The 22,707-nt window shown below is 39.8% G+C and overlaps 2 protein-coding genes and 1 long non-coding RNA gene across 6 annotated transcripts; all 3 read right to left on the bottom strand.

Moving 5' to 3' along the window:
* Positions 1-65: 65 nt before the first annotated feature.
* si:ch211-222l21.1 (parathymosin) lies at positions 66-2,786 on the bottom strand. Its single transcript, XM_031735071.2, has 5 exons — positions 2,580-2,786; positions 1,889-1,960; positions 1,410-1,473; positions 1,113-1,186; positions 66-1,026 (listed from the first exon to the last, which is right to left on the bottom strand). The coding sequence occupies exons 1-5, from the start codon at positions 2,628-2,630 to the stop codon at positions 955-957; spliced, it is 333 nt and encodes a 110-aa protein (XP_031590931.1). The 5' UTR covers positions 2,631-2,786; the 3' UTR covers positions 66-954.
* Positions 2,787-9,651: 6,865 nt separating this feature from the next.
* On the bottom strand, positions 9,652-13,241 carry LOC120440362. The gene is made up of 3 exons (XR_005613186.1): positions 12,754-13,241; positions 11,276-11,371; positions 9,652-10,486 (listed from the first exon to the last, which is right to left on the bottom strand). It is a non-coding gene; the product is annotated as an uncharacterized LOC120440362 (long non-coding RNA).
* A 789-nt stretch (positions 13,242-14,030) lies between these two features.
* odad1 (outer dynein arm docking complex subunit 1) lies at positions 14,031-20,505 on the bottom strand. 4 transcript variants are annotated; one of them, XM_039611975.1, is made up of 15 exons: positions 20,416-20,505; positions 19,867-19,945; positions 19,683-19,779; positions 19,408-19,597; positions 19,202-19,327; positions 18,977-19,090; positions 18,771-18,838; positions 18,496-18,683; positions 17,343-17,477; positions 17,008-17,090; positions 16,567-16,735; positions 16,088-16,251; positions 15,920-16,005; positions 14,861-14,951; positions 14,032-14,743 (listed from the first exon to the last, which is right to left on the bottom strand). In XM_039611975.1, the coding sequence occupies exons 2-15, from the start codon at positions 19,931-19,933 to the stop codon at positions 14,633-14,635; spliced, it is 1,689 nt and encodes a 562-aa protein (XP_039467909.1). In that variant the 5' UTR covers positions 19,934-19,945; positions 20,416-20,505; the 3' UTR covers positions 14,032-14,632. The 4 variants fall into 4 exon arrangements, with proteins under 4 accessions (XP_039467911.1, XP_039467909.1, XP_039467910.1 ...); XM_039611976.1 differs by having other exon boundaries at positions 19,683-19,776; XM_031735077.2 differs by having other exon boundaries at positions 19,867-19,965; positions 20,416-20,472.
* Between the last annotated feature and the right edge of the window lie 2,202 nt (positions 20,506-22,707).

Here is a 22,707-nt window from a genome sequence, read left to right as displayed (position 1 = left end):
TTTGTTTTTTTAAAGAAAGCACCGATGATGAGCTATTAACAGATAATAAACACACAAAGACATTCTTAAGTAAAAAGACAATTTATTTGTTAATCAGAATATACAAAGCAGTGGCTGAAGTAACCGAATGTCATTCTGGTTCTGAAAAAGGCAGTCTTGTACACAAAACTGAGCTACCCAACCATAACATAACACTCATTGAAAATGTAAGAGAAACAAAGTATAAATGGTACAAACTTGCGTGGAATGCATACAGAACAAATGACCAAAGCTTTAAGATTTAAGAGGGGTTAATTAACATTGCAAAATCCTGCCTCCACAGAACTGGGGAGTTTGGGGGGAATCAGGGGGTCAAACTATCTAATCATGGAGGTGCAAGACAGAGCCCCTTTAATTCATTTGCACCATCTGCTATGTTAACAGGGCAGCCAAAGATTAAGTAGCAGCTCAAACACAAAATATTATGCCTTTTAACTAATAATGCTAACAACTGTCCATTATCCCCTGCTTAAAACTTATCTTTGGTCCTTTAAGTGTATCTGAGAGGTCAACATGAGCCTTGGAGGTGAGCAGCTGCCTGTATGTATGAATCATCTGGTCAGCACTGACATAATAGAGATTGTGCTTCTAACATACTGATATCAAACCTCAGGAAATTTAAAAACAAAAACAAAAACTGATCTCGTGGCATGGCCCGATTTGTACAAGTAGAAAAAAAAAAAAAGCTCATTTTAAAGACCAATAAATAACATTTCATTTAAAAAAAAAAATAAAAAAAAATAAAAAAATAAAGGATGCAGGGCCACTATGTTTCAAGACTCCAGTGCAATGTGATAACATGGGAGCAAACAAAAAGAAATTTCTCTCCAAAGATACAAAAAAAGCACAAGCTCTACAACACGATGTTGACCAGGCTGGTAAGACAGTGCTGCAAACAAGTAGCAGGGCAGAGACCTAAGCCTCCACTTCTGCCTCTTTCGAATCCCCATTTTCCTCTGTCTTCTGCTTTTTTGTCTCCACCTTTTCCTAATGGAAAAAAGAAGAAGAGTCACATTAGCAAAGGCCAAAACCAAGACTAAAACTTGCATACTTAAGGCCTGAAGACAACCCACCTCCTCCTCCTCAGCTGCACGCTTCACAGGCTGTGCATCAGTCTCCTCAGCAGGGGGCGCCTCCTCTGCATTCCCTATAAGGACAGTTTGTCACTTCAGAAATTACAGCCTTCACTTCCAGTGTATTTTTTTTTTAAACATATCAAGATTCACTTGTATTAAAAAAGGAAGATTTTGAGGTCAGTACCACACAAGAGAAACAATTATAGGGCAAATCAGAAAAATCTGAATACAGTACACATATAGTTGCAATTCCAATCTTTCAGAAAACACTAGTAGCACTTAAAATTAACTTACCTTCCCCATTCTTGTGCTCCTCCTCTGTGGTTTCTTCCACTTTGTCACTGTGTTCAGCACCGTTCTGGATGAAGCAGAGGAAACGTCAGTCTGGTAAGGGTATACAATGACTGGCCTTCAATTATATAAACAAATTATTTGCAGAATAACAAGGCATCCCGAGCATATTTTAAATTATGCTCCCAGAGACTTGCATGTACAGGCTCCTTTGGGGATTCTTTAAAAGGCAATGTGTAGTGAGCTGTTATTACACTCCCAGAGGATTAGCTACCAAGCTCTGGGAAACCTCAGAGAAGAGAAAAACCAATGGAGACGTCCAGAGGGTTGCTAGCGAACATCTGCCATTTCACAACCCAAACAAAGCACAGTGTGGAGAGCAGCTGAACAGGAGGAGGGGGGAGGCGGGTGCAGCGACACCTGCATGATGAGGGGCGCTAAGACAAAAGGCCATGAGGCTGCTTCTCTCGGCTCCAACTTACTGTGCCATTGGCAGGTGCGTCCCCGTTATCGGTCTTTTCCTCCACTTCTGCCTCTTTCTTCTCTTTCAGCTCCTACAAAATAAAAGCCCCTTTGATCAATGTTCAGTTAAGAAAAAGAGTTAAGTGCCAAATGTTACTCCCACGTCCGAGTTTGATTACGAGCTCGGATTAAGAAAGAAAAAAAAACACGATGAAAACCGTATTAATTTTGTGTTTTTTTTATCAAAACTAAGCGGGAATGCTGGTCGTTTTCACCCCCATGCCGCGCTGTTACACAGCAGTGTAACCGTGCTGTGGCTTCCCGCCCACAGCGGCAGCTCCGCTCCACCAGCTGTACCGTTTGTGCCGCTTTGTCTGCTTAACAAGACATTTTTAAGCCAAACCACATCACACACATTTCAGTTTCCAGTCACAGCAATTAGTCGTCGATGCTGAAAACTGCTAAATGAATCGCCTCCACGAAGTATGGCTTTCGCCATGTGATATTTAAGACAAGTTACTGGTTTAACTTACATGAACTAACGTTAATTACAAGCTTTGCTGCTGCCGTCAAATAACTCACTTGTTCAGCCGTAGTTAGCTAAAGAAACATAAACACTGTAACAACTTGTACAAGTTTTCTAAATCTTTCAACACGACGGTTCAACCGAGAAGAAAAAAAGAAAGGGAAAAAAAGGTGAATGAAACGCACCTTGGCTGTAACCTCTGCAGTGGCGGTTGTGTCAACAGCTGTGTCGGCCATGGTTAATTTTGTGTATTAATTTAGCTAATTATATTCCCGATCTAAAGAATAATTATTTCTCGTCTCTTCGCCTCCGTGTGAGCAGTCCAAAGACGCTGAGAGAGAAACGATGTCTGCCTGTCTCCGCTTTTCTCTCGAGCTCGTTGAAAATCCACTCTCGTTGGATACAGCGGCTCCATCCTACACCTGATTGGACAATGTCGACCACCGGGATGTTTGATTGGATGAGTATCTTTTCAATCTTGAAAACGAATCCCACCTCCGGTCTATCTCACCGTTGATTGGTCAAATTTTTTTAAAGCGCTGCACTATATCATAATTCTTTTTCCCCCCCACTACCCTTCACTTTGCGTTTGGTTTTTTCACTTAAATATGAACAATGAATACTGTGAAAGTTATAATAATCAATAAGAATGTATTATTTATTAATATTGTTTCAAGTTGATGGATTGTAAAAGTTTATTCATACACAGAAAGACCCAAAGGCAATATCTTTTGTCTCAGCGCTCTTTCTCCGCAGAGACGTGGTGTCAAATTACATGCAAAAAGGAATAATGTGACGGGCTTGAAAGCAGACGGCCACTCCTCCTTTCTATATTTAACATTTTTAACGAAATGTACTCACGCCTGAGTGTTCTTACACTTTCATTTTTTTCCTTTACAAGACCCGATCAAAGTCACTTCTGTTTCAATAACTTCAACACACATCTTAATTAATTAAGACCACAGCTGTAATCTAAACAGCAACACTATGCCCCGCAACCCTAGAGCCTAACATACATGTTAAAATGAAAGTTTAATTATTTCCACAGATGCTGTGCATTTGGACTGTATTTATTTATAATTGAATGTCTCGTCGAACTATTGGATGAATAGTGACATTTTCATTTGTTTTGTTTTTTTATTTGTTTTTCTTACTGAAAACAGTGAAGGTGATCAATTAGTACTTTAAAAAATGTACAAACCCCTATCTGCCTCAGTATGTATTTATTGCAAAGCTAGGAGGGGAGATCAGTTAAACAATGTATATGATATGTGATTTGTGAGCTTATCAAAGATAGTAGTAGGGTGTGGTGTGCCTACAGTTGTGTGAAAGCCTTTATAGCTGTCACATGACGTTGTAACCTTTATTACGCTGTCAAAAAAAAATAAAAAAAATACAGACTTCCTTTTTAGTGGGAAAGTATAGAGCGAGCATGAGCTCATATTTAAAATAAAATTTAATATAGGCTATTACATAGGCTATAATTGCAAACAATGAAAAGCTATGCCATTCACCCCATGAATACAGTAGCTTATATAGTACTCTGCAAAAGTCACCCCTATCTTCTTTATATTTTTCTAGGAAAATGGGAGCTAGGTGCAGCGACTTATTGAAATGTGCAAACATATGTGGAAATACAGCATATAAGGCAAAAACTGAGTTTGTACAACTGTAGTAAGCTTGAAAGTCAATATTTGGTAATGACCACCTTTATTCTTCAACAGGGGCTGAGCTCTCTTGGGCAAGCTTTCTTCTAATTTCTTTAAGTAGCCTTCAGGAGTAGTTCTTCAGACTTCTTGCAGAAAATTCAAAGTTCTTCTTTGGATGCTGGCTGCCTTTTATTAAGTTTTCTGTCAACATGATCCCACGCTGCTTCAACAACATTGAGGTCCATGCTCTGGGGAGGCTAATTCATGACTGATAGTGTTCCATTGTGTGTTTTATATCCAGGTATGCGTTTACTGCATTGGTAGCGTGCTTGGGAATACTGTTATGCTGAAAACGGAAGAGGTTTTCCACTGCCTGAAATGCAGCCCCAAACCAAATTTGGATTCATCACTCCATGAGACCTGTTGTGACTGATTTTCAGTCCAGTTATCTTGTAATTTGACATACCTCATCTTTTTGCCACATTTTTCCTTCCTTGAGAATTGGAAGAATGAAGCAATTTCTAATGAGGCTTTAGCGAACAATGGATGGATCAACTGAAGCTCCAGATGCATCTCTCAGGTCCTATGTCAGATCTTTGCTGGTCTTTTTTGATGTTCACATGCTGTTTATCACCTCCAGATAACTTTTTAGGCCTGCTGCTTCTTCTTCTGTGCTCAACTTGTTCAGTTTCTTCAATATGTTTTGGCACAGACATGCACACCATGCCATGATATGTCAAGCCTTCCACTAACAGCTCTTTGGGGATCAGCTTGGTGCGAAAATACTATTATATGTCTGTCAAACTGTGTTTTGTGACAGCTTGCTAGTAACAAAGTGCCTAAACTTTCGATTTATAATGGGTTCTTTGCTAAGTTTTCTGTCATGTGTAGACATCCCTTTGGTTAGATGTCATTTTTTTATGTTGAAATGATTAATAGGTCAGTGTTAAGAGACAAAAAACATTCCTTTGAAAATGGTGAAGGAAGAAGGACTGGACTGAAAATTAGTGGAAAAGCAGCCAATGTCCAAAGAAAAACTTCAGAAAGAGCTTCAGAAAATCTGGAGAACTATTGTTCAAGACCACTTGAAAAAATTACGAGAAAGTCTGACTCCTTGGAAGAAAAATATAAAGAGTGTCACGTATAGCCATAGTACTGTCTGCAGTTTGATATGAGGTGCTATATTTTAATTTCTAATTATATTTCCTCTTGACTAAGAGAAAAAAAAAATTGGTACTGCCACGTGATGTCTCTAACCAAACTATACGCGCTCTACTTCAGAATATTTCTGAGATGATCTTACTTTGCCATCACTGCAGTTGCTCATTGAGCAGTTAAACCAAAGGAAGTGGTAGCAAACCACGTTGTGGGCCCCGAAGTCTGTAATTTAAGCCTACATCTGGTCACTGCTTCACTGTCAGTTGAATACAAAGGAAAATATTTTTATCTCAGGTAAAATCTCCACATTTGTGCCATTACAGTCACAGCTAAAAATCCTCCTCTTTGAGGCTGTTTAACCTTCACCAGCCTTCACCACCTCGCTCAGAGTTCATTTTTAAATTATGCTTAATGTGGTGTCATTTCCACTTGTTTGCGCCGTTTCACAAGCCATATTTGCATGTGTTTCACATAATGTATAATTTTCATTTGAATTTCAAACATTTATAGAAAGTCTTACTAATGTTTGTGTCTTGTACTTGTCTCAACACACCCTAGCAGAATATTTCAACACAACTATATGTTCACCCTCTAATTTTAAGACCTTCCAAAATCTAATCCCATGCTGCGTCAGTTATCGTCTCTGTGCATGCCAACATTCAAGCCACTGATTCTAAAGAAGCCTCCCGGCTTTATGTTGTCATTCACCTCACATTCGGCTGAAACACAATTATGAAGAGTGTAATTACGTTGCGAGAGATCAAAGGGTTGTGCTTCGTTCTACAGGCTTGCTACTTAAAAATGCATTTTCTGTCTCATGTAAGTTTAATTTTTTTTAAATGATGTTAAGTTTATTGTTCTATAACATTACCTGGTAACTGTACAGGTGTTGCCAATTTAATGTGTGAAAGATGGACATTTAGATGGTATAAATATTAAACAAGGTATCAGATGATTGCATTGATAGAGCATTAGTTTTTACGACGAGGTTGAAAATTCATGCGCAAAGCTGCAAAAAAAAAAGGCATTCATCACACCAGTGTCCTTGGATTTGGGAAATGAATGACCACGGAGAAGAGAATCCAGAGCACTGAAGCAGGAATCCACAATGTAATGAGCTCAGTGTGTGCAAAAGCTAGTGTGAATCCATGGCAGGAACAGTGGAGCAGACTGAAAAGCAGCAGAAGGCATTACTCACTCTGTTTCTGCAACTGGAAAATGGGAGCAATCAGAGAGAGGGGAGGTGTTTGTGAGATCATTTCCTGTCTTTTTTTTCCTCATTTGCCTACCTCGACATGTTTCCATGTGCCAACAATATGCTAGAGAGAGAAAAAAAAAATCTATCTATGGGTAGCTTGTGCTTTCTGCAGGTAAAAGAAAAGACCAGCCTGGAGCTCAAAGAGGACAGTCAAGCATAAAACTAAAACAGAGATGCAGTGATTTTCATAAACCTCTTATTTGCCATGAACAGTGTTTACCATACTTTCCACAGGCGCAGGAAAACTTTTTATGGCACTGAAAATTATTGAGACCACAGAAAGTAATACTGCATAAAAGCTTCTTTGTGTTCACAGTGACTCATGTTTGAAAATAAATGAAATATTTTGCACCCGTTCAGCCTTGCCTGGGGAAACATTCGCTTGAGTGCTAAGCGGTTACCTGCTGGGGTTGAAGGTTGTAAGATAAAAGATGGGAAGTCTCCCAGGTTAATTCAGGTTAGTTCAGCCCGGTAATTTCTTGTGGACAAAGGACAGACCTGACTTGTGGAATGTCAGCACTTGAGAAAAGAACAAAGTGGGGTTCATCATGGAGCAGAGCTCAGGATCAGGCGGGGGGAAGGGTCCTGATAATTGGAGAAATTGGTGGGGGAAAACTGAGCGCTTTTGTTTTGTGTCCCGCATGGGCTGGCTGCTGATTTCTGATTCTCGGGCAAGTCTTGCAGAATATAGAGACAACATAAAGTTGACTTCTCACTGGGAGTCAAGTGCCTAGTCATGGAGCAAGTGTGAGAAAATGTGGTCTTTAATTAACACCATATATACTGAGCATTGACAACTATAACAACCTGTACACTTGTAGTTTTGCCAAAAGATTTCTGGAAACTATCTCTCATCAGTGGTGCATAGGCCACTGACAACACCCCTCCAGCACACTCAACTCCGATCTTCTCCTAAAATCCACACAGGGGCGTCTGCTCTGGATTTTGGTCTTAGCACCTTACACCATATATTCTCTTTCTCTCGCTACCTGTGCATTCCAGGTTAAAGCCCGCCTAGTGATGTTATTGATAGGCTTCCTAAGGGTGTGGCGAAACCAGCTCCACATTCTTCTCAGCATATATGTGGCTGTTGGCTCCTGCTTTGTTCTCGTCCACAGTTTGTCATTAGTAATCCTCTCTGGTCACTGGATAAGACAGTACAAGCTGTAGTTGTCTTGGATGTCAGAAAGCGGGTCAGCTTTGTAACTTCCATGAGGTCTAAGGAGCTTAGAAAGAAAAGCGTCTGGACTTCTTTGAGTTGCTTGAAGACGTTTCACCTCTCATCCAAGAACCTTCTTCAGTTCTAAGGGTCAATGGTGGAGAGTCCCAGATTTAAACCCAGTGGGAGTTTCCTCCCAAAGAGGGACAAAGGACCCCCTGATGATCCTCTACCTAATCACATGAGCCAAGGTGTGAAAGTGGGTGGGGGTCCTAATCAGCCCGGGTTTCGGGTGAGCTCATTGTGAAACCTGGTCCCACCCTATCATGTGATTTCCTGAGGTCAGATGGCCCAGGATGTGAGTGGGCGTTAAGGCGTCTGGGAAGGGATCTCAAAACTGGATTATAGACGGCAGACAGTTGGTGTCGTAAACCACCACCTCTGTTCAAAGATGGTCGCTCACAGTGGACGTAAATGGCTTCTTTCATTTACATCCACTGAAAGAAGCCATTTACGTCCACTCACATCCTGGGCCATCAGACCTCAGGAAATCACATGATAGGGTGGGGCCAGGTTTCACAATGAGCTCACCCGAAACCCTGGCTGATTAGGACCCCCACCCACTTTCACACCTTGGCTCATGTGATTAGGTAGAGGATCATCAGGGGGTCCTTTGTCCCTCTTTGGGGGGGATACTCCCACTGGGTTTAAATCTGGGACTCCCCACCAATTGACCCTTAGAACTGAAGAAGCTTCTCGGATGAGAGGTGAAATGTCTTCAAGCAACTCAAAGAAGTCCAGACGCTTTTCTTTCCAAGCTCCTTAGACTACGATGACCTGGATGACTGAGAACCTTCACAGACATAACTTCCATGAGGCGTTCGCTGCAACATGTCATACTCCATTACAGGAAAGATACTTCCACGCCCAAATCTATTTGTTTTGAGTTTGCGATCAGTGTTTCTGAAACAGTTGTGCTTTTCCAGTATATTAAGTTCTCTTTACCCTTTCACCTGTGAGCATGGGCGTCCCTAACAGAAGCTAATGTTCCCTGTAGTATAGGTCTCTGAGTTATTGAAGTACCAGCCAGCACACCGTGATTAGAGATGGACCAAGTGGTGGAAAAACTCATACTGTATTTTGTAATAATAACTGCGGGCATCCTTCTTAAATAGCTACTGTCTAAGCCACAGTCAAGGACTGTAACCTGTATGATAACATCTGTCAAGTAGCCTTACCCAAAGATACTTGACATACAGGTTAGGGGAGCCAGGAATTAAACCACCGCCCCACTACAATAATGTTGTTTTATTGTAGCAATACCTTAACATTCAGTGCAGTGTGTATTAATAAATGTCTAAAAAAACAGAGCTTACAATCAGTTTGCTTAAAGTACAGAATAATTATATGAAAACTGGGGCACAGAAAAAGCCAGAGCTTCAGCTGGATATTCTCAGGGTTGTTGCGGTTCTCTTTATTTATTTTTTTTGCATTAGTCTGTGGAGACTTCAAACATTTGGAAAAAGGCAGATGTAGAGTTTTTTTTCTTTTGGTCTATGTGCTTTCATGTGAAGCAGTGTTTGTCATTAATTCAACATAATTCAGATCCATCCCTTTTTGTGATAATTATGATGCAATGATGTTCTGCTATCAAAAAAAAATCCCACTTCATGTTACAAACACTGTTACTATTGACTTAATATCTAATGAAAAACTGTGCAGTAAATGAAGTAAGAATTAGGTTCTCCTAAACTGAGGCACACATTTTTATTGTTCAGTAAAAGGTGTCTTATCCCATTCAGGTGAGGGGAAAACAACACCACAGAGAGGATTAAATGGTTTAGAGGCTCATTATTAATGAATGAGATTAGGAAATACTGTGATCAGACATTTGGGCAAAATAAGCCCTCAAAGAGGTGGTAACTACTGTTAAAAGAGTGTGCTGTAAACAGAACCATGATCGTTTCTTTAAACCTAACCAGCTAGTTTTGTTGTTGCATGGCCTGAAAGTAAAACCAGAGAACCACATCTCCCAGCTAGCATGGCAGGTGAACATGCTTAAGAAAGCTGATGGGCAAAAGAAGATCACCTGGGGTACGCTAATGGTTATGGTGTGCATCTGACGCCTAAAAGCACTCAAAAAAATCAATGAGTGAACAAATGTACGACTGATATGATGTGCAGATGTACTGTAATAATGGTGCAGAGGCAAGGACACTGTGCTCTGTTTATCAGGAACTCTTCATGTAAGTCATCTGTCTGAAAACATATCTCTGTTTGCTGTGTAATCGTCCACAGTTTCCTGTTGCTTTCTTTTCCAAATAATTATCAGAAACTGAACATAGGAGCCATTTTTGAGAAATTATTATTCCAATGAAGAAGCAGCAGGACATGCTGGCACATTTTCTCTCAGTGCAGTACTAAACAAAAAGGATGCATGACAGAACAAGCATTATAAGAAAGAATGCAAACATCTGTTTACATCTGTTATGAGATCGTACACATAAAACAGGAAACTGTGCTGCAGGTAAAGTTAAAACAACTGAGAGCACTGGTATACTATGAAGATCTACAAAAATGCATATTGAGCTTCCTAAACATAACATCTAACAGTGGAAGGTGGAGGACATGCTTTCCTCCAGCCTCACCACTTGAGTTTAACTCATACACTTCTACCTTATTTATTTCACCTCTGTAGCTCCACCCATGTAACAGTCGCCAGAGAAAAGTGGAAATTTCCAGTAATTCCTGCTGCTTTGCAAGCAATGCTCCTCCTCCTTCTAGTTTCCCGCCTTTCACTCTACCTGCTCTTTACTGCTTCACACTGGCCTCGAGACCTCATGGCTCTGTTGCTCAACCTTGCGGTGCCTGGCAGTTTTAAAGAAAATATATTTCACTTTGCACACTGAACAACTTGGCAATTTCTTGCACAGATTTTCTTTTATACTTCTGGTGTAACCAGCATCCAATACAATGCTTTACATTATCATTATAGATACCTCATGTTTCTCTAAAGATGTCAAAGATTAGAATGGTTAATCTCCTTTTTATTCTGAGGGATTAGCAGATTAGGAGTTGAAAAATCCCTTTTCAAAGGTGCTGTTTGCACTTATCTTTCTGTGAGAGCTTGCCCCACTGTTTCTTGGTTTACTCTTCTGAAAACAAAGTATCTTATTGCCTCTATATTACTGGTAAAAATGCGTGTAACTATTACATTAGCTCTTGAGTGATGAACACGGGGTAGTTTGGGATCACAGAGCAGATGGTAGATTTGCATTTCTATTTCTCTGGCTGATCTGATATTCTGGTGTCTGGTTTGTCTCAGAGATCCTCCAAAAGCAAGCACGACTAAAACTGACACGTCATTTAAGATTCATCAAATGTGAGGAGCACTATGGTGATTACATAGAGGACTTCGGTGTAGTGCAGTAACGGCAAACGAGATCATAACGGCTCACGTGTTCGCTGACTGGGATGTCCATGCTATCTCTAAGCTACATGTGTGGTTTTATGACTTCCTCTTTATTAAAGAACACAATGCAACATTTTACATGATGATGTGTGCTAGAAAATCAGCTCGGACAAACTGCAAATAAAGCCACGAGACAGCTGGAGTGAAGAAGTTTTGAGTGTGTGGATGGCAAGAGGCACACTGACCTTAGACCCATTGTGAAGCACCAACAAAGAGCCATCTGCACGGCAACCAAAGCTGAGATGAGGGACTTGCACACAGGGGGACAGGAAAGAGGGGGGCTGGAGAGTAATAAAAGGCAAAACAAATCAGTGATAACGAAAAAAAAAAAATTGACTTGATCAGTTGAATGATGTGCAAAACATCAAAACAGCCAGAGGTTTGAACACATGGGGAACAAGAAACTGCACATCAGCCCAGAGAGTACACAGATCTCTCCACTGCTGGTAAAGTGGAAGACGAGAGCTGCAGGCCTAATCACTCGAAAGCACATTTCCTGCCTTGTGCATGATGAGATGAAGCCAACTGAAACTGTCAAAGGCTAATATTTAACCCGAAGCTCATTCATTTTCAGCAGAAAACACGCGGGGTTTATCTGCACACACATCCGAACTGCAACAATATCCCGGCCTAGCGGGTTAAAATCTCGGATGCTGAGCAGCTCTTTATTGTGCGGCGATAGGTGTGCTTTGCAAAATGGTGATAACAAAGACAAAATGGTGTCAGGGACATCTGTAAAAAAAAAAAAAAAAAAGAAAAAAAAGAAAAAAGAAAAAAAAGAAATCACAAATGTTTCACAGGTAAGGCATGAGAATCAGGATTGCTTAGCAACAGCAGTACAAAAAAAAGAGATTCGCAGCATGTGTGGTAAGCAGAAAACCGGCCGTGCTGCCACCTAGCGGTGGCCTGACGGCACTTACAGGAGGGACACCGGCACCGAAAAGCTCAGTCCTCAGAGGCATACATGCGCAGTAAGAAGAAGCTGCAGCTATCGTGCAACGTGTGAACCACGCGAATGAAGAAGGGCTTTATTTTAAAGGGTGATATCATCTTCGTTTCCTCGACGCTTTGAAATATAGGCTCAAGTGATTTGATTGGCTAGAAAATGCACCGGCTCTCATGGTGGCTGGTTGCTTAGCAACGTCACTGGTGGGGAGGGGGAGTGAGAAGGGTGCTTCGAGGGGGGAGGGAGCATTGTGGGTGCAGGCAGACTGACTGACTGGGGAAATACCTGGCAAAGTTCCCATATAAACAAATAAGAGCGAAAAAGAGAAGGAGGAGGAGGGCAGAGCGCAGACAGAGTACAGGGGTGTTTTCTGGTCCAGATAACAGTCCCGTAATAGACGGCGGGAACAAGGCATTGTACTTCCAACACAGTTTGCCCCCAGAGCAAGAGGGAGGTCAGCGAGTAAGAGCAGATTTTTTAAGAAAAGTTCAGTCTTTTGTGAAATGAAAGTTGGCCAGAACTTAAAATCCCGGTTTCTTTAAACAGTGTTTTTTGTTTTATTTTTTTTAAGAGGAACTGAGAGGAACACAATTACTGCCATAAGAGGACATCGGCTGCTGTAGACGAGGAACAGATAAAGATGGGGCCCTGGACACATACTGTAGACAGAGAAGCATGTAGCTGCCAGATGCAACTTTGGATAAATAGCACATGTACCTGCATGTTCTCGTTTGCATGACTGTGGGTGTTGTAGGTGTTTCTAGGAACAGATCTTTGAATCCAACTGAAGTTGAGTTGAATTGAATGAAATAGCCTCAACCAAAGAGTGCAGAAAAAAAGAAAGGAAAAAAAAGGAAGTTAAAAAAAAAAGGAGAGATGAAGAAAAATGTAAAGACGTATAAAATGGCAGTTGAGCTAAAGGACAAGAAAAGGTGGAAAATGTGCTTATAAAGAGAGGAGGGGTAAAAAAAGAAAAAAGGGAGGGCTGCTGCTGCTGGTAGGTTGAGATCTGAAGAAGGAGGTGGGCTTTGGAAATGGTTGATGCAGGGCGGTCTCTACAGGCAATGAGGAGTCTTTGTCAGGAGCAGGAAATGAGGTTTCTGTTGTGATTAAAAGGAAGGTTTCTATGGCAATGCAGAGAGCCGTGTGCACAGAGAATTTCTTGGCAGTGGAGGGGGCTAAGTGAGAGTTGAATGTCAAAGAAAGCAGCCTTCCTCCATCTCATCTCCCACCACCCCTCTGCTTTGCCACAGCACCACTTTTTATCTCTGATAATCTGTTTTCATAGACACACAGTTGAGACTGCACCAGGGGGATTATCTTGAGCAAACTGAGTCACTGGTCGATCAGTCATTTATGTTTACGGAGTAGCAGTTTCACTTCCCCAAATCGCTACTGTCAAATTAGATCAGGAAAGAAAGGTTTAGCTGAGAGGCTAATTAAAGCAAACAAAGAAAACAAACCCCACAAAACTGAAGACGATTAGCATAATGACCTGATTGTGTCTTTTCTTGTTTGTACAGACAGGTACACTTTTCTTCACTTACCCCCCTTTGCCTTGTTAGGCCCACGAAGTAAAAAAAAGCACAGTGGCATCAGAGTGACCTTTAAAATCTAAATATAGTAAAAAGCTTTGTTAATTGTTTCACTGAGTTAAAATATATTTCTTTAAAAAAATCCCCCATCCTGATTTTCTATTTTCTCCGCTGGAGGAAGTTGCTCTCTGCAGTGAGTGCCATATTTGCCCCGAACACAGACTTGATACAGGATGTTTGGATAAGGAGACATTTCAAACCCCTGGGGATCAAAGCGATTTTTTTAATGCTGTTGATATTACCAACTCATGTGAAAATAATATGTACCTGGTCTCCCTTCACCTCCAAACAGACCGAGTGGAAAAAGGGACTGATCTTAAATGGTTGTGATGTGCGAGATCAGAAAAAAAGCTAAAGGAAAAGTCAGAGCTCAGAGTTTATTTGATGCCCTTCTGACTAATGATATCTAATTTGCACCCCCCCCTTCCCCCGGTTAACAAAAACATCCAGTTACCTGCATATTCTTCTCAATGATCATCATTTGTAAAATAAACAAAATAAATATAATAGAAATATAATAAAAGAATGCATTCAAAATCCCAAAGTACATAGACGCCTTAAAAGGTCCTAAAAATCACCTTTTTTATTCTCAGCATGTCAATTAGAATTACAAAAGGTTCTGCTGCCCCCAACCTTTTTGTCTGAGCATGGCAGCAAGTATCATGTAATAAAGCGCTGCCAGGGAGGGAGGGCTGTGCTGGAACCGGATTGTATAGTCAAAGCCAGATGGCAAGTAACACATCAAAAGGACAGCTGGTTACTAGAGACTTTATAGCTCCTAAGCTAATTAGTCCCGACTAAGCAAATCAGAGCTACGTACAATACAGCAGACCATGCCAATGATTCATCATAAAAGATGGCAAACATACAACATAATTAGGCTTTGAAATGTTACATGTGGTAGCTGGTTCCATCAGCTATCATGGCCTTCGCTGATGGGTATTTCAGTAAATGACAATGATCCTGTTTTTAAAATGTGCATCTTTACTGGACTGGTTGGGTCAGTGTTTCAGATTACTGCCTCTTCCGGTGGGTGTGATCTGACGCTGAACTGCAGACTGATCTTTGATGGTCTTGTTGCTGCCTGTCGTGCAGAACTCTTTCTCCAGAACCTGGAAATCAAATAATCCCCCCCCCAAAAAAAACCCAGATGAGCTTCAAAAACTGACCAGTGCATATATCCCAAATTATCATGTTGGGGTACATCTGGGACTTATTACTGCACTCACTCCCTTCATTATCCTTTGGCGAAGTTCCCCTTGTGAGAGTGGCCGTTCTTCTTCATCAGTAACAGGAGACTCTTCTGCATCATACGCCACGCTAATGGATCCAAGTTAGATGCACACATTCATCAACCCAATGCGTTGCATTCATTTATTTGCAAATACACAGTTCTGACCAAAGGACTACAGCAAAAGTAAAAGGAAAGATTTACAAGACAGCAGTGAGACCTGCTTTGATGTATGGTTTGGAGATGGTTGCACTGATAAAAAGATAGGAGGCGCAAGAGCCGAAGATGTCAAGGTCTTCAATGGGAGTGACCAGGATGGACATGAAGAAATGAATGAGGGACAGCTCAGGGTGAGCGGTTTGGAGACAGAGTTAAAGAGGCATGGCTTAGATCAGGGGTCTCAAACTCCAGTCCTCGAGGGCCGGTGTCCTGAAACTTTTCCATGTGTCCCTGTTGCAACACACCTGAATAAAATTAGTAGGTCATTAGCAAGAGTATAGAACTTGACTGCATGCTGAAGTGGCAACCCCTAACCCTACTCAAGTAAATTTAAGTAAATGTAAGTGTTTGGAAAAATGTACTTCTAAAAGTACTTTTATTGCACCATGTTCATTCATTCATGAGCTGCTCTAACATGAATCAAATGGCTGAACTGCCACCTCAGCATGCAGTCAAGTTCTATAGAGTTTTGCTAATGACCTACTAATTATATTCAGGTGTGTTGCAACAGGGTAACATGGAAAAGTTTCAGGACACTGGCCTGGACTGGAGTTTGAGACCCCTGGCTTAGATGGTTTGAGCATGTGCAGAGGAGGGATAGTGAATATACTGGAAAAAGGGTACTGAACATGGATCTGCCAGGGAGGAGGAAGACCACAGAGAGGATTCATGGATGTTGAGAAGGGTTGGTGTGACCAAGGAGGATGCTGGGGATAGAGTGAGAAGGAAGCAGATGATCTGCTTCTCCTAAATGGAGAAGCTGAAAGAGAGAAGGAGGAGGAGGAGGAGGAAGAAGTAGAAATACACAGTTTTCAAAATGAACAGATAAACAGCTGACCTGTTGACTGCAGGTTGGATGCTGATATTCTGCTGAAGTAGTTTTGGATTCTGACCCAAAGGGAAGTTGGCCGGGTCTTTTAGATCCTGTAAGAGTTTTAAATGCAGAATGTTTGTATCACAGGAAAGAAAACAATATATGCACACGTTAAAAGGCCAGCCTGATTACTTTAGTACTGAGGAAAGCCTGCACAGTGAGCAGTTCGTTGGTCCTCTGCTCCACTAAGCTGAGGTAGGACATTATGTTGTTCTCAGTGATCCCACTGGAGGAGCCCAGCATATCTTCTATCGCTGAGCGGTCGCACTCTACTTTAGTGAAGATGTTGTTTACACCTGCGAGAAGGAAGAGAAACTATGAACTGTTTAATTAGTTTTTTTTTTTAATAAATATCCAGGTGACAGCCTCAGCATGTTTTAGCTATTTGTTTTTTTTAATTAAATACATGTATTACTACATTATTCATTCGAACAGTCTTCATAATATTCACTGAATTATGTGATTGCTTGTAGGGCTTTGATAATTTGCATGATTATTGGGACCTTCACTGCAAAAAAAGCCTTAAGGATGTATGGAATTATGAGAAATTACTAGTTGTAATGATAACATTTTAATATTTAGTAGAACAGTAACTGCAAAATAAATCAAACCCGTTTTTGTCTTGTCCAGGATCTCGCTTATGATGCTGGCTCGGTTCTCGTTGGCCTTTCTTTGAGATAAAACTCCCTCTAGTTGCTTATCAATATCTTGCAACAAAGATCGGTGCTCTCGTTCCTGCTGTAAACCTTTAACCCGAAACTGCTCCATGTCCTGTTTGATCTGCCGAGAGGCAAATTCCATCACAAACAGACATATATACAGTGCATGTTAAAAACATAAATGAACAAACTTCCCCACCCAGCACACCCTGACACCTCCCAAACTTCATCATTAGCTTTGATCTAATTTCCTAATATTTCTTCTTCTTCCACTGTTTTTTTTTGTTTTTGGCTTATTTGTAAATTATATAACAAAAGTGTGTACATACTGCATAACTGCACTGGGAAAGAATATGTCATTTTTCTGATTTAAAGGGGAAAAAACACACTTACCTTGCTAATTTCTTCCTTCAGTGCCTCAGCGTCATTGGTTTGCTCATTAACAAAATTGAAAAGTGCAAAGTTCCGGTCTTCAACTGAGGAGCATAACAGCAACACAGCAGTGAGACACTGAGTCCAATTATCCCTATTTTCCAAGTGGGATCTTACATATATTGAATTTTACTGTATGTAGAGAATGTAAGCTAAAGTAAAAACAAAAAACACAGAGCTGAAAAAACTAATAAAATAAATAGATGGATTTGTTCCAGAGCTAAAAACAACTATAAGAACTGCTAGCTTTGTCTACAGAAAACTATGTAATCTTCTGACTGGTTTGTTAGACTTACCCTGAATGTACCTGGTGACCAGCTGGTCCAGGTTCTCCTCCCCTGTAGCAATCCGAATCCTTTCAAACGCCTCCTCTAGAGCATCCAGTGACTCTTCTCCAGAGTCCATCCTGGACTGCTCTTTCGGCTCCAAAGCTATGAAACACAAAGCCCATCCCCCACCTTGTCCGAACTTGTTCCTCATTTATTTAACCAAATTAATCAACAGTGACAATCTGTACTTAACACTGTTACACCATAAATGTCCCCAAGAAATTTACACAGAGTTTTCTTTTCCTTTTGAACAGTTAAGTCACTAACCAGAAATGCAACAGCGATCCTTTTTGAGATCTATATTAAAGCAGCCAGGGACACACTGGCAAGACTGACTGTGCCTTCCCATTTTCACTGGTTTCTAAGCCAACAGCAAACTTGTTTTACTGAATTTTCTGCTTTGTTGCTGCTCTTATAAGTATGTTATTCTATATTAACATTTAACAATTTGTTAACATTTTTCCTGCAGCAAAAATATATCAAGTGAAATTGGAAAATCCTTCTCAGTGTTTTTGGGACCCCCCCCTAAAAAAAAAAAAAAAACAATTAGAAAGGATTTGCCAATTTACAGGTCATAGCCATGGAGATGGAGCAGACCACATAAACATACACTATTTGGACCAAAGCAATAGGCCACTGATTCATCTTTGAATTCAGGTGTTCTCAATCCCATTAACATAGGGATATAAATTATATCTGTGGCAATTACTTTATAAAAGTCATTAATCCTCAGTAATGCTCAGGAAGCTTCAACCCTTCTCTTAACATCAGCACAAAAACTGTGCACCGGGAGCTTCATGGCATGGGTTTCCATTGCTAAGCAGCTCCTATAGATGTAATGTGTAGGTGTCCCAGTAATTAAGCCTGTATAGTGTATTTTATCATTTGAAACATTCTTAATATTCATATTTAAGTACCATCTGTAATGTTGCTAGAGCACAGTTTCCAACTTAATAGTAAAAAAAAATACAGCCGTATTATTGAAGGTTCTTTACCTTACAATAATAAGAGCCTTGAGGCAACTGCTATTGTGGTTTGGCAATATATAAATAAAACTAACTTGATTAATATCATTAATATAAACAGACATAGCAGCTACAACACACTGGTTGCCTCTTACATTGTCTGGGTCCCATTTCATGCTCGTCGTCCTGCCTGCCTGCATCACTGCACTTGACAATCATGAACGTTTTCAGGGTGGACTCGTGCGCAATAACCCTCTCCAGCTCCTTCAACTCAGCGCTGTACTGGTCACGGTCCTTCAGTGCCTTCTCTTTTATTATTGTCGCCTTGGAGTGAGCCTCCACCCTAAGGTGCAGATAACAATTAGTGTTTGAACTGAATAACATGCAGATATTTTTTTGCCCTTCATAGAAACTGAATCTCAAATTTCACCTTGTGTCATAAGCAGCAGAGGACTGGTTGATTACTTCTCCAATTTTCTTGCGTACGTCCTGCAGTTCCTATAACACAAATGTTCATGTGGAGACATGTTTTCAGTTTGCATCTGCTATTTAAGTGTAAAGAAACCCGAGTAAATAAATGCCAAATAACAAAAATATTTGACTCCAGATCATATTATATGTGACTTGACCTCTGACCTTGCTTAGCCTGTTGTGTAGTTGCTGGAAACGAACACGCTCAATATAAAGAGTATGCAGCTCCTCTCTCACTTGGCTGTTTTTGGTCAACTGCTTATTTAAGCGAGTCAAGGCCTTGACAAAGAACACATGCAAACATTAATAACATTTTGTATAACACACCATGATATTTAACATTCAGTTCATTTTTCTGGGTATTTGGCTGTAACGTGCTTCATGACTCACTCTGTTCAGTTTGTATTCCGTAGTGCGTATGGACTTTTGGATTCGCTGTTCTGGGGAACTTTGAGCGTTACTATTACTAACCGCTCCATTTCTCAACTCTGCTAGCTTCAACTCCATGCTGGAGATCTAAAAACAGCACATAAAAATTGTGGTAAGCATGAAACAATATGAGGAAGTAGCAAATAATGTGAAAGCTCATAATTAACCTCCTTCTGCAGCTCTTGCTGGCATTTTTTGCCTTTCTGCAGCTCCTCTTCCAGCATTTCTCTCTGCTCAAGCAGGACCTGAATAGTCTGGATGTCCTTGTTTTCCTGCTGTTGACGGGACAAGCTGTTACAGGCACCGAGGTTTCGTTGCAGTTCCTCCTGCTCCTTCTGCAGCACCTCTATCTCCTGCCTTTATCCACATGACACAAGAGACTGAAGAGAAAAAAAAATACACAGACTGCTAACTATGTTGTATAGGTGTAGCTTTTACTCACTGTTGTTTGCGGATCTGTTTCCGGGTCTGCATGTTGTAGGCCTGCAGATCTCCTTCCATGATCCTGAACTGTCTCTGCAGTTTGGCTATCTCTTCTACTTAAGAACAATATCATGTGCACGTGATGTTACAGCTGTTTCAATCGATATATGAACAGTTAATAATACCAACACAGAAAACCTTACCTGCTCCATCAACATCAACCTCACTGTTATCTGAGCGTGCGCTTGCGGCTGATCTTCCTCGAGGCATGGCTGCATTGAACTTTAGAACATTCCTGATTACTTGTTTGAGGAAAAAACATTACATTTATTATTATATTAAATCTTCTCCATGCTATTTAGTTTCATATTCTGCTTTTAAACTTAGATTAGATGCTGAATATTTGTTCAAATAAGTCAAAACTTTAAGCAGCTTTAGTCTAAATCTTAGAGACATATCAGTCATTTCTTCCCTAATTATTTATTTACTGTTGCTTATATCATGTGGTTTGTGCACTTTGAATGACACAGTTACAGTGCGTTTACAATAAACAATAAATATATCTTCATAACTCTTGCTGTATTTTCTGTAACCGCAGGCTAATTTAACAGGTTACCAAAAACACCAGCGTGTTTCTTGCCAGCTGTTGTGTAATATATATAATATGTTGAGTTTAGATATTATTAGCTTGCCCACGAAAGTTATGCGAGAAGAGCGTTATGTTATTAATGACAAATACCATCTTATCTTACCTGTTGTAACGATGAGGTCCACCGAGCCCTTCACCACCTTCCGTAACAGAGGCCTGAGTTGTTAGCAACCGTTACTAGGTGTTTTGGGACAAACAGTCCCTGGGCTTAGTCTTTCAGACAGCAGGCTCTCGCCAATGAGTTGTATATAATGAGTTTATCATTTATTAAAAATTAAAAAAAAAATTAAACACACGATTAAACAATTCTTTCATTCTTATTCAAGAGTGGTTGTGGGTTTTATAAAATCTACAAATTTAGAAAAATGTATTCATATATTTTGTTTTTCCATCTTGTGTATAAAAGAAACACTCTTGAAAGCAGCTGTGATTAAATTATTTAAACAATATATAATTGTGGATTGAGTATATATGTTTTTAAAATTATTAACATACTTTGTATTTGTGTATTATGGTGCTTACTCTGTCCCCAAGCCACGAACTTCCCTATAACAACTATTGCTCTGATCACCAAGTACGCAGAAAAACTCCTAGAATTTGCATTTTGCACAGATTTACCCCTCTGATTTCCTTAGTATATTTAGTAATATGCAACACTTAAGTTTTATGATCTTGTACTGCATTTTCAGTTCTATTCTTGACCCCAACATAAGTATTATTTAAAAGTTGAATATTGTAGCTCACCCTCTAGTCATTAATTTGACAGCTTGCAGGTTCTGGTACAAACAAGAAAAACAGAATTCAAAAAAAGCAAGGTTATAACTCCATGTTTACCAGTTTAAAAAATTAAACTCATAAAAACAATAATAAGATTCCAATAATGTCGCGTGTATTACTCTGAGGCATAACCTTATAACATAAAACACACGTCATGCCTTAAATTAACAAAACATTACACAGAACACTGTTTCATTGCATTTTTATTCACTTAATGCTGTTGTGACTCTCAAAAGGATAAGTGAAACAACAATCCTGAAAGATAATTCTTTCTTTTAAAAAATCACGTTTTAAATCAAGTATGAATATATTGTTGTAACAAGTAGTAAAATATTGCATGCTACTACTGTATCTATACACACTGTACTCTCGTGTTATGATGTATTTGTTACTTTGAGATAAAATGCTTATATGCTTAGACTTATCCCAATCTAATCTGGTGCATTTTATAGTCTACTAAACTACGGTAAATATTACACAGTTGTTCCTATTCTTGTAGGAAGTAAAAAAAAATGTACGTTTTTCAGAATGAATGATTCTTTGATTTTCTTATTAACCAGTTTAATTGTGTGGATGCTGGTTAAGCATCCACACTATTGAGTTCCTGTTTCTCTTTATTCTTTATCTTTATTATTATTCCGGGTGTTTCCGTACGTTTTTCGCCGTGGATCTACTTCCACAATTTTCAGCCGATTTTCACCGTTCAAATTTTAAACTATTCTGCTAATTTTTCCCTTTCCGGCTATATCTTTTGGTATTTTATACTATTATACTTTTTAAAATATTAAGCTTTTTCCTTTAATTTGTCCCATTGAAATGAATGGGAAACTTCTGCAATTCTGTTAAAACTTACTTGTTTTTGAAACTGAACTACTTCCTCATACTTTCGCCTAGAATAACCATTCAAACTTTAAAATGTTCACAAATTATTGGGCTATTCATGTCTGATTCAGCTTTTTCATATCTGTTACCATTTTCATCTTATCCCTCTTCAAGTTTTGAGTTTCATCTTTGTGATTTTTCACAGAATACATGTGTTGTTATGGTTGCTATGCACTTGGTTTCCAGTGTGCCACTGTAGGTTTCGCAGTCTTCTCTTCATTTCCGAACAACTTCTTGCTACTTGCTCAATTTTCACTCAACTTCCACAATTTATACATCAAAACGTAGGTATTTTTGCTGGCTTTCAGAAAATGTCACCATCATTGTTGTGAGATTTATAGAATTTTGGCAAATCTCCTCAGACCAACACAAAGTCGGAAAACTCTCCATAGAAAGTCAATGAAGAGTTTGTTCAAAATCACCGCTTGATTTCTGTAATGAGAGGCATATTCGAATCGCCATATCTCCTCAACAAAGCGACGTTAAGACATGAGGCTTGTCCCAGTATATCTTCAGACACTCCTGATGCTCACAATTCAAGAATTTCTTTCTCACCTATTACCGTTCGGAAATGAGTTAGACTTGTGTGAGGGTAGGAAATTCGTCCTTCGCTCAGATTTCTTCAGATTTCAAACTCTGGAAATGATGCACTTTTTTCTCTCGTCATATCTTTTTGATGGATTTCCACAGAGACCTGAAAATTTCCATGACTGTTCACCAAAGCCTGCTGTCTCTT

This window comes from Oreochromis aureus, linkage group 5, assembly GCF_013358895.1.
Source record: "Oreochromis aureus strain Israel breed Guangdong linkage group 5, ZZ_aureus, whole genome shotgun sequence".
Classification (NCBI taxonomy): domain Eukaryota; kingdom Metazoa; phylum Chordata; class Actinopteri; order Cichliformes; family Cichlidae; genus Oreochromis; species Oreochromis aureus.
Note: the sequence above shows the minus strand (reverse complement) of the source record. Positions and strands in the feature narration are given on the sequence as shown.